The following is an 11,421-nucleotide window of genomic DNA, read 5'->3' as shown; positions in this document are numbered from 1 at the left end:
GAGTTTATCACATCACGAGAGCGTAACTACTTTACTTCTTTTTAAAAAGAATAGAGCCCGAGTTTAAAATTTATGCATGCGAGTGAATATATAAAGTGTATGCAAAGTGACATATTAATCAAAATACCATAAATAAATCATAAACACAAAACCAAAATAAAGTAATAACTAACATACAATTTATTTTATCAAAATAAAATACCAACTAGCAACCTTCATATGCTAACTAGCAAGTTGTTAAAGTAACTAAGCTAACGCGGATCCTAAAATTTAAAGTCGACCTGACACGTCAACTGACTTATACTAAAGAGAAAAAAGTCCATTTTACCTTTAAAATGCCCCTAACAATCTTGAAATGCATCATCGGGTTTACTCAAAGGTAACAGCTTTATTTATTATTGAAAGAAATGAATATATTAAAACATAGAGATGACATATGCGAACGAAGGAAAAACAAACAAGGAAAAAAAATACATCTCAGACAGTCATGTACAGAGTGGTTTGAGTTTAAAATGCCACTTGATTTTGGTTGATCAAACAACTACCGGAACTTTAAGGGACTCTAGTATCTTATCATCTATCTCGAGCTGCATACGTTTCTTGTTTTGCCCCATTTTTACATGCTCCTCGCGTCGCTCCTTCAAGTTCTCTGGGAGGTTTGTGGTGCCATTCCATCATATTCAAGATTTTTTCTTGAAAGTGACTATTTATAATATATTAAAAAAATTTGTTCAATGAAATTATTAATTTTGTGGATAGAAAATGTGGCAAAAAACTATTTTTTGAGGTGTTGTGAAATTTTTTCTTTTTAATTTTTAGAGATTTTCACTGGTATCTTGCATTCGACCCAATATGAAGACGAAAAATTAATTCATGTGATTTAACGAGAATTAAATCATAGGGTGGAAGAATAATGAAACTAAACTCTATTTATTTATTTTAAATTCTAATCTACCGTTAACTCATAATCCTTATTTACTTAGCTGAATAAAGTGGAAAAAAAACAAAAAAAAAAAAACTCAGCTGAATAGAACATTAGGCGTTTAAGTTTTCTTGAACTTTAACTATTTTTACTTTTTTTAATTAAAAAATTTTTTTCCTTTGTTTTTTATTTTTGCATAAATAGGACATCGAAGGCAAACTTTCGACTTGAGCCCTAATGTTTTGAAAAGTCTGGATTCCAGGGTGGCAAACTAGCAAAAGCAATTAAGAAAGAGGATGGTCAAGGCAACAACGTCCAAATTCAAAGCAGGATCCACTGCCATGTATGCAAACAAACAAAAACCTAATCCAAAAAACCATTTTGAATTTTGTGGATGATAAACAAATAAATCCTGATCCAATCAGCCCACACCCAAGCTTAAATCGTCCAGTTTAAACCACGATCCTCCAAGTCCATCAAGAAACCAGAGCCGTTAGATTCTATCCAGGTCCCTTACCAGGCGCGTTGAAAAACCATACTTTTTTTTAAATGATCTAATAAAAGGAGTGGACCAACTACACTTTTCAGGTGGATTAGATTTTAGAACGTTGGCCCCGACCGGCGCACCTTTTTTAAATTCCCAGTATCAAAGAGCTTCCCTCATAAACTAGCCGTTACCCTCGCCACTCTGCTCTGCTTCTTTCTCTCTCCTGTTGCTTTTCTCCCATGGCAGCTTCCATTGATACTTCATCACCAACTCATCTCACCAAGGTTCTTTCTGCTTTTCTACCCTTTTCCGCTTCTTCTCAGCTTTAATGGGGTGTTCTTTTTTTATTTTTAATTTCTAATTATCTTTTTTCTCTGGTTTGGATACATTAACAGGAGCCCACAAGTCTGATGGCTTCTTCATCTCCTCTCTTCAGCCCTGCTTCAGACAAGCGTTTTTGGAGCACCTTGCGTAGCCGGGTCGATGCACTCATCGATGATCGGAATGCCAAGATCTCCATTGTCCAAAATGTTGATCCGTCTTTGCCTACACAGATTGTAAGTTTTCTTTGTTCTTCAGCTTTTCTTTGAAGCTAATTGCCATGCTATGAAAGTTTGTTTTAGGGGATGATGTTGAATTGATAAGTTTTCATTCTAATTTTATGGGCAGAATTCTGGAGAATCCGATAGAGCTAAGCGATTGAAGGAGGATTCATTGCTTTTGCTTAGAGGATTTGATTCCATCTCACAAACTCTCTCTCAGCTATCAAACAATCTAGATAATGCTCTTCAGGTAATCTTAAACAATTCTATTACAAATTAGGAGATTAGCTTTAGTTTTGTAGGTCTATAAGAAATTTAGAAACATGCTGAAGTTACTGTTTTCTGTTTGCTCTGCTTTTAAGGGAGCTAGAGAGCTGTCTAAACCTCCCACATTGACCGATATCTTTCATAGTAACCTGAAGAATTCGGAGTCCAAAGAGGTAGTTCCAAAACAAAAAGGAATCGAACAAGACAGTAAGATAGGTATGAAGAGGAAATTTGATTCCAGTGAATGCTCAGATGAGAAGAAAGGAGATGATTCAGAAAAGGAGAATGGCCAAAGTTCCCAAAATAAGAAGATGATGAAGAAAGCCAAAAATGTTGGTTTTTTTCCTTTTGTTTTACTTTATCAGCAACCATGTAGTAAGCTTAGTTCTCAGGTTCTCTTTCCTTCAATTTTGCAGCTAGCAATTTCAATGGCTACCAAAGCAGCTTCACTTGCCAGAGAGTTGAATTCCATAAAATCGGATTTGTGTTTTATACAAGAGCGTTGTGGTTTGCTTGAGGAAGAGAACAAAAGGCTTCGAGATGGATTCAGTAAGGGGATCCGACCTGAGGAAGATGATCTTGTAAGTTTCTTTATTCGCTTAGCACACCGAAAAGTTGTGATCCAAATTTAAAGTAATGGTGCTTTGGTGGCAGGTGAGGCTTCAATTGGAAGTACTGCTCGCAGAGAAATCCAGACTGGCAAATGAAAATGCAAATCTGGTTAGGGAAAACCAGTGCCTTCACCAGCTGGTAGAGTACCATCAAATGACCTCCCAAGATCTATCTGCATCGTATGAGGAAGTGATTAGAGGAATGTGCTTGGATTTTTCACCTCCCATAGCAGAAGAAGAAGAAGAAGAAGAAGAAGAAGAAGAAGAAGAGGAAATCAATGGAGATTGTGATGATGCTGATGATAGACCTTGAAGGGATATCTTTGGCTTACCCACGTCTCTTGATGAGTACTTTGATGAAGAGCAGCAGCATTAGGTCACACGTAAACCAAATGAAGCAATAAGCAATAATTTTGTTAATTAATATGTTCTGTAACAAGCAAACGCCATCAAAATCTACTAAGATTTATCTAGTATGAGGTCTATTTACTAGTACGAAGTTTCATTATTGAAGTAAAGGCTTGAAGAAAAATTCACTGCTGTTTCAGTTGCTGCTGTTAGATTTGTGACCAAGGTCATATCCTTCATTTTTTCCAATCCTCAGAAAATACACAGCCCCCATTCTAATACTGTAAGAAAACACAAGTTAGTTTACATATAAAAAAATGGGCTCGATATTTAAATTCTACAGCAGAAGCACCATATATTTCATTTTTAGGAATCATTACTAGAAGTAACAAACCCCCAACAAGTTTAGAAAAAGGCCTACAAAGCAACATAAGAACTGGACATTTGATTGCAACTAATACATCTAATGTGAATAAATTCATTTAGGATATATTATTATTCCTTATACATAAAAAGAGAAATTTTATGGCTCAATTGTTAATGGCTACAATAATTTCACATAGAAAAGAAGGATGGTTGCACCCCTATTATTAGAAAAACGTCTCTTCATCAGTTCTTCCAAATAGGTATTTGCTATCTTTCAATGGAGGATATGTTGGGGGCAAACATTCATTTTTCCAATGCTACCGTGATTGAGCAAATCTGCTCCCTCTCTCCACCAAACTCGAATTCTCCATCATGATACCAGGCATACGTTTAAGGCCATATGACCTGTGGCTATAGGAGTTTGCCACACACATCCTCCACAAATCTTGCATTGGTGACACTGCCAACAATAGCAAGAGAGTTGTTTATTATAAAATCGGACCTCAAGTCCCAAGTGGCACTCCATTAATTTCAGAATTTTTGCAAATTTTGTAATGACTTTTGGATGCCAATAATTAATACCCTACTTTGCTATCACGGTGTTCACCAATAATTGTGATTCAAAACTTTACATCTTAATGGAAAAAAAGCGATTATAAAAGTTGTTTTCGGATCTCCATCCTTTGATCCTCAACAAAGAAAAGATCTAAATTAAAATGCATTCCTTGCCAGATACCTGAATTGAGACATCCACCCATCCATTGTTATCCCCTTTATGCACTTTATTTGCCATATATCCCCCTTGACTCTTAACTACAATGTGGGGTTAAGCTGACAAATAGAGCATATAAAGAAAGTACTTCTCAACAACCAAGGCAACATAGCAGTTGGTGGGAAAGATTTTTTTGCCTATATCACAAGGGTTCTGAAATAATTTGTAGTAGACAGTTTTACTAATATTTTAAAGCAAACAAACCAATCGATACTTTTTTTTTTTTTTGACATTTCAGTTAACCAAATTAATATAATATTTGTCCATTATATAGATCAGAGTTGAAAAAGCAAAGTGATGTTGCTTTCCTTTGCTCTATAGATTTAAGGCGTGATTTGTAAGCGTTTATGATTACCGAAAGAAAAGTTGTGTGACCTCTTGCCTTAGAATATATTAAACGTAGTTTTTTATGTTAAAATTTAGTATCATCTGCCAATGAGTTTTTCTCATTTGGCCGGTTGTTTTAAACATTAATCAAAGTTAAGATCTTTTACTAGCATCCAATTCAATTAAAACAGAATTTTGCAAACATCACTCAACCTTTACTAACTTGATCCTTCAAACATAAATATATAATGATTTGTTTGAGTTGGAACTTGGGAAAAGTAGGACATTATAATATTTTGTTTTTCTGGTTTTATTTTCAACACGTGAAATGAAAATAACTTCAAATAATGTAACTTAAACCTTCCAAAGTAAATGATTTTGTTTCCAAATCCTAAAATCAACCTGAAAGGAGAGGGAGAAGCAAAAAATAAGGAAAAAAATGTAACTGTTAATACAACTGTTTGTTATTTAAGAGCAAAGAATTGCAGGTTTTGGTGTTCTTTCACTTGAATGAAAACTATGTTTGGTTTCTTTAACTAGAACTGAGAGTGCACGATATGAATGAAAAGGAAAATTAGGCAAAGCTAACACAAACTCAAGCAATGGGTAAAACTGTAAAAAGAAGAATCAAAATCGTTTTCTGTCTGCTTTGCGATGTTTGGATTTCTTTTAGTAGCACAAGAAAGAAAAAAAAAAAAAACATAATCCATAATAACTAGTTTTTGGTTTAAAATAAAATCATCAACATAGACATAAGTAGGAGTTAGGCTTTGGGCTGCAACTGTTAACTTTGTTGTGTTTTTAATCCTAAAAACAAAGTTAAATTTATAATAATTTCTAACAGCAAAGTTGTCTTTACCATGTTTCAATAAAAGTATACTCCAATTCAATATACTTTATCTTTTTTTTTTTTTTTGGCTATCGAATGTGTGGTGGAGTAAGTTTGCAAAATTTTTTAGTGGGAGTAAAAGGCTATGGCCTTGCTTCTGTGTCTCAGTTCTCCTTACTATAAATCATCCCCCCATCCCTTACTTTTCTTCCATGTTCACTGCTTTGTTCCTTGCCTTTTTCTCTCCATTCCCAAAACCACCCCATCTTCATTTACAACTAAAAGAAAATATTTGGGGGTTTTCTTTTAAAAGGTTTCTCTTTCATCTACATCCCCCACCTCCCCATTCGATCTCAGAAAACTCCAAAAAGAAGGTGAGGGGAAAAGGTTTAGGCTCCCCTGTTACCTCTCTTTTCCCCAACATTTTGTTGTGGATAAGAAAATGTCCTCAAGTGTCTATCAAGGGTTGCAATCATGCCCGGAGCAAAGGCTCGAATCACGTTTTTTGAGGCTGAAACTAGCTCCACCAAAAATGAATTTTCCTGGCTCCATTGCTCCTCCTAAGCCCTGTTTCACTAACCCTGCCCCTACCGAGCCCAAACCTATGCCCTATAATGAAGAAAAAAACACCGCCATCACCAACAATAAGAGCAACATAAATGATTGCAAAACAATTGGCAATCAAAATTTTGACATGGGCGGCTGGAGTTTCCTCCAGTCCCTCTCCAACGCAGAAGATTCTACCGAGCATGACAAAGTTTACGTGCATCCTCTCGTTAAGCCTTCAGCTTCAGCGCTAAGTGAAAAAAGTCTTAAAATGTGCACCGAAAGCTTGGGTAGTGAAACCGGAAGTGAAGTTAGCGACAGCAGCGATGACATTTTCTTGCTTTCATTAGAAACTGAGGCTTGCAATCCATCGAAACCAAGGGAAAATTTGGTGACAAGAAAAATGAGTCGTGGCAGCAACTTTCCACCTCCTTTGACATCCATTAGCGGTTCCAATGGTGTTCAAGTTAGGCCTCAACGAGAAGGCGGCCGCCTAGTTCTTCAAGCCGTAACTATCCGTCCTTGTCATAGTTTCTTCCATGTAGAACGAAGTGATGGCAGGCTCAGGCTTTCCCTTTTGAAGGATTCCGACAAAGATGGCGAAGAGGAAGACCAAGAAGAGGCAGTAGGAGAAGATGAAAATGGCAAAGTAGATTATGAAGAAAATGGAATAGAAGGAGAAGTGGAAGAAGAGGAGTGTCATTGGGGAGCTGAGGATATGGAAGGAAATAGTGCCAATGCTGGGGGTGAAATTGGAAAAGGGAAGTTTCCTAGGCCAAGCAGCTGCAAAGAAAAAGGGCGTGGGCACAAAGGTTTGCTTCATTGGGAGCAATTCTTGCTGGCTACTTGAAAGCTTAAAGTTGAAGATTTTTCTCCCTAATTTCCCATTTTCTCCCTTTATTTTTTATTTCTAATTTCCGTTTGAGATTAACGAACCCTGGATTTCCTAACTATATGCTTATGATAGTTATTATCTTCTAAAGTAGATTGTATGAAACAGTTGTATTATGTTATTATATTTTTTGTTTAAATTATGTCACATAATTATGTCAAACTACAAAAAATATTGACATCATCGATGGAATTTTACTGATAAAAAAATTATGTTGATAATTATCAATAAATTATTGATAGAATGTATTTGTAAAAAAAATTGATTATCACTGATGAAATACTGATAAATTTAATTTTATCAGTAATCTGTAAGTAAAAAAATAACGTAATTTATTGTCAAAATCGATGAAATTTTTTGTAGGTAAAACAATTTTAATAGTTGCCAATTACCAATGGAATTTTCATCAATAATCCATTGGAAAATCACATAAAATTTTAACCCCCCTTCCCAAATCCAAGAAACACTTATTTTTTTCTCAAAATTTAAATCCTCAAATCCCTAAATCCCCCTCTTCCCCTCCTTTTTTTTCCACTGTTGGTCGTCCTTTTAAATTCATCGGCCGACAAGTCATATCCCTCCATCTTTAGTAATTTACTTCTTTATATTTCAAGAATTTTGCTGTTTATTTGTTAAGTTTATTGTTAAACTTTTTATTATAGATTTGTTCAGATTTGTTGAGTTTTTTGTTATATATTTATTGAGTTTTTGTTAAGTTAAACATTTTATTAATTTTGTTGGATTTTTTATTTTATTTGTTGAGTATTATTAAGATTTATTGGTTTTTTTATATATAAATTTATTAACTTTTATATGTGTAAGATTTATATTGATTTTATGCTTTGGGTTTTATGTGTATTAAGATTTATGTTTGTTTTGAAAATTTTTTAAATTCAATATATTTTTTAATTTTTATAATAATTATAAAAATTAAAAATTTCATGTTGATGTTATGTTAAATTTGGATTTAATGTGTATTAAGATTTTTATTTGTTTTGAAAAAAATTCTATATTTAATATTTTTAAAATTTAATAATAATTATTGAAATATTATGGTATTATTGTATTGATAAAATGTTCGTAAATTTTATAATATTCAATAGTATTATGAGTTGATGTACTTGATTTTTTTTTATTTTAGGGCATTTAGGGTTTAGTTTCTATATATTTTGGACAAGCAATTCTTATAATGAAATGCCATCATATCTAGATATAAATTTATCTATAACAAGGAAGAGGGGCTCTTAAGAACTTGTCAAATGCACGAAACTTCTTTTCTTCTTGATTGTTAGGTACTTTGTATGGGTTTTCATATTGTTTTGGATATTCTGTTAAATTGAACTAAGAATATTAATAGAAAAATAAAAAATGCAAAATTCCAAATCAGTAACATCCAAATAATATGGGTCTATGCTTTTTTTTTTTATTAATGAAATATATCATATTACCACCAACATTTGACTATACAATACATGTATTTTTGTAATACACTTGCTTAAGAAACCTGTATGAGCCCAACATGTTCTGTCATTCTCATTGTTACTTCCATATGCTAAGGCTTAAGACTTAGCCTTGTTAATCACTAATAAAATTTGGGTATGGACCATGATTGTCTAGTTGGTTAGTCTATTTGAGGGAGACCAATGGGATAATTAAGATTCCTTTGATTGGTGTTTTTATTTTTATTTTTATCTTTTGTTATGCATTCTTTATGTTAGTTTTTCTTTTCACTTTTCTATTAAAAAAGTAAAAAGTAAATTATAAAAGTAATAACTAAATGAAGTCTAAACTAAACAAGTGTAACTACATCTAGCTTTTTCTATTTATGAGAATTGGGTCTAAAATGGAATGACTTAAGCTAAGACTTTTTCCTTAAACATCAATTCTAATTATAGAAAATAATGGGGGAAAATTTACTACAAAAAGAAACTAATAATAAAGACTTTAAAATTATCTCCACCATTTTCAATAGCTATGATGATATAAACACAAACTTAAGTTTCCACTTGCTCATTTCTAGTTAAATCATTTATCAAATAAGTAAAATCTTACTCTACGAGGAACATGAAACTATCAAATTAGTAGGCACCATCTCTAACTAGGACTTAATAAAGTTATGAAATTATACATGGATCATTTCATTAGTTCTATGTCATTCTAAGGTATAGAAAGTGGATCAGAAAATCAATTTAGTTGTGAACTTATTTGTTTTACTTTTAATGAAAATATTTTATAATTCTTTTAAGAGATAAGAATACATTACTTGTGTACTTTCAATCTAAAAACAAAATTGCATTCTCTTAAATATTCCAAAACTTATTTTCCTAGAAAAAAAAGATACATTTTGGAATATCTAAGAGAATGCAATCTTATAATTCTGAGAACAAAGAAAAAAAAAAAACATTTTGTCTGACTACTATTGCAATTGTCTCTTTACAAAAGCTAGAAATCTTCTTGAAATAACTTGTTTTACCCATTTTGGTGGTCTTCTCTAATACTTTGTTCAAAGAGCGCTCCATCAATATTATAGTTTTTAATACTCTAAAATCTAAATCATTGAAGTTACAACATTTGGTAACTAGCTATTCATCGTGCTTATTATGTCTAAGATAGATAGGGCTTCAATTCTTAAGGACGCCATTAATTACTTAAAGAAGCTTTTGCAAAGGATCAATGATTTACACAATGAACTTCAATCCACCCCATTTGGCTCTTTAATGCCACCATTTACAAGTTTTTTTCTGATGACACCTACCCTACCTACCCTTCCATGTTGTGTCAAAGAAAAATTATACCCTAGGTCATTGTCAAGCCTTAAAACCCAACTTGAAAAGATAAATTTTTAGACTTAAAATTGACATATTTTTCCTTATTTATTTGCTCAAGTTTCTTTATAATTGCTTAATTTGCATAATTCCTATGAGAACTTATAAAAATTTTTACCTACTAGGCAAAAATTTTACGTGTGTTAACAATGCCCTATTAAACCTATACAATAAGTGCGTTCTTATGTGTATACTTGCACGAAGAATTGAGTACAATGTTTCATCCATTAAGTGTTCATCAACCTTGGTAGGTTTTTGGTGGAATTTATAATGAAAATTACAATACTCAACGTTAAATATGATAGATTAAGAAGGTTAAAATTTTAATTTTTGAGCTTTTTTGCTTTTTTTTTTTCATTTTATTAATCATTTTCTTCTTTTCTATATATAAATGCTTAACAACTTGTTGGTTACGAATTGTGATATATATTATTTCCCTTGTCAAATATTGTTTTTCATGTTTATACGCAAGGCTTTTGGTTTTTTGTATTTGGATGTAGAACTCATATGAGACATAAGACAAGATATATATACATATGGGCAGATATATGTTTGCATAAATATTCCACAAGGTTGTATTAATATAACTTGTTATAGACAATGTTTTTTTCCTAAATTGTTTGAGCAATAATTCAAGTAAACTCTAAACTTTTACATTTGTATTTGTGTTATTTCTATAAGAAGGTTAAGGTAAGGAAGGAAAGGTTGTTAACATTCACATGTTTTGTAGGTATTTTTATTATTATATATTAGAAGTACTTGTTTATTTGACTTGCATGTATTACCAAAATGTTTGTACGGAATTTGTAACATATATGTTTTTTTTTGTATTTTTATTTAATAAAATTCATAAACAATTTTGTAAAATATTATACATTTTTTTATAAATAAAATGGAGCATTTTGTTTATTTATTTTTCATTTTTGTATATTTAGTATTCATGTAATTACTTTAAAACTAAATTACAAAACTAAAATAAAATGACAAAAATTATAAATAAAATATATTAAATATAATTGAAATATAAGTATTAACTACGAATTACTGACGAATTTACCAATAGAATGTACTGATGGTAATAATTTTGTTGGTAATTACTGATGAAATTTACCAACAAAAAATTTGATCGGTAATTACCGACTTATTTAATTATTATCGATGAAATAGCATTGCCAATTTGTCTATTATCGATAGAAAATTTCATCAGTAAAAGTTATTTTTCTTATAGTGTCATTGAAAAAAAGTCAATCATTTGTTATACATCGTATCTGATAATTAAATCATAAATAATAATTTTAATAAATTAATAATTTATTTAATAATAAATAATTAATTTTTTTAAATAATGTGATTATATCACATGATTTAAATAAAAAAAGTATATATTGACATGACTTAACTATTTCATATAATTCTTTCTCATTATGCAATCACATCGTTCTTCTATCCCTTTCTCCCATGTTCGTAGTCTTTTTTCTCGATTTAATTTTTTAATTTATATTTTATGTTTCTTTTTTTTGTAAAAAATTATATGAGATTTTTATTTAGATCAGTATATACTTTTTTCATTTAAATTATGACATATAATTACACTATTAAAAATATTATTTATTATTCATTATATATGATAATTAAATGATAAATATTTATTTTAATAAATTTATTAATGATTCTGATAATAAATGAA

At 31.3% G+C, this 11,421-nt stretch overlaps 2 protein-coding genes across 2 annotated transcripts; both read left to right on the top strand.

Moving 5' to 3' along the window:
- The first annotated feature begins 1,550 nt into the window (after positions 1-1,550).
- Positions 1,551-3,313, top strand: LOC111283795 (uncharacterized). The gene is made up of 6 exons (XM_022872415.2): positions 1,551-1,693; positions 1,805-1,966; positions 2,079-2,201; positions 2,314-2,550; positions 2,635-2,799; positions 2,873-3,313. Exons 1-6 carry the CDS (start codon positions 1,649-1,651, stop codon positions 3,140-3,142), a joined length of 1,002 nt encoding a protein of 333 aa, XP_022728150.2. The 5' UTR covers positions 1,551-1,648; the 3' UTR covers positions 3,143-3,313.
- A 2,397-nt stretch (positions 3,314-5,710) lies between these two features.
- On the top strand, positions 5,711-6,999 carry LOC111283903 (protein FANTASTIC FOUR 2-like). Its single transcript, XM_022872575.2, has one exon. The coding sequence runs from the start codon at positions 5,914-5,916 to the stop codon at positions 6,865-6,867; it is 954 nt and encodes a 317-aa protein (XP_022728310.2). The 5' UTR covers positions 5,711-5,913; the 3' UTR covers positions 6,868-6,999.
- The last annotated feature ends 4,422 nt before the right edge of the window (positions 7,000-11,421 follow it).

This window comes from Durio zibethinus, chromosome 3, assembly GCF_047325235.1.
Source record: "Durio zibethinus cultivar Kanyao isolate XHJ-2024 chromosome 3, ASM4732523v1, whole genome shotgun sequence".
NCBI classification, from domain to species: Eukaryota; Viridiplantae; Streptophyta; class Magnoliopsida; order Malvales; family Malvaceae; genus Durio; species Durio zibethinus.
Note: the sequence above shows the minus strand (reverse complement) of the source record. Positions and strands in the feature narration are given on the sequence as shown.

Coding starts and splice junctions, on each gene's coding strand:
- LOC111283795 (XM_022872415.2), top strand. CDS start 1,649: ATGGCAGCTTCCATTGATACTTCATCACCAACTCATCTCACCAAG. Junction 1,967..2,078: donor CGTCTTTGCCTACACAGATT/GTAAGTTTTCTT, acceptor TTTTATGGGCAG/AATTCTGGAGAATCCGATAG. Junction 2,551..2,634: donor TGATGAAGAAAGCCAAAAAT/GTTGGTTTTTTT, acceptor TCAATTTTGCAG/CTAGCAATTTCAATGGCTAC.
- LOC111283903 (XM_022872575.2), top strand. CDS start 5,914: ATGTCCTCAAGTGTCTATCAAGGGTTGCAATCATGCCCGGAGCAAAGG.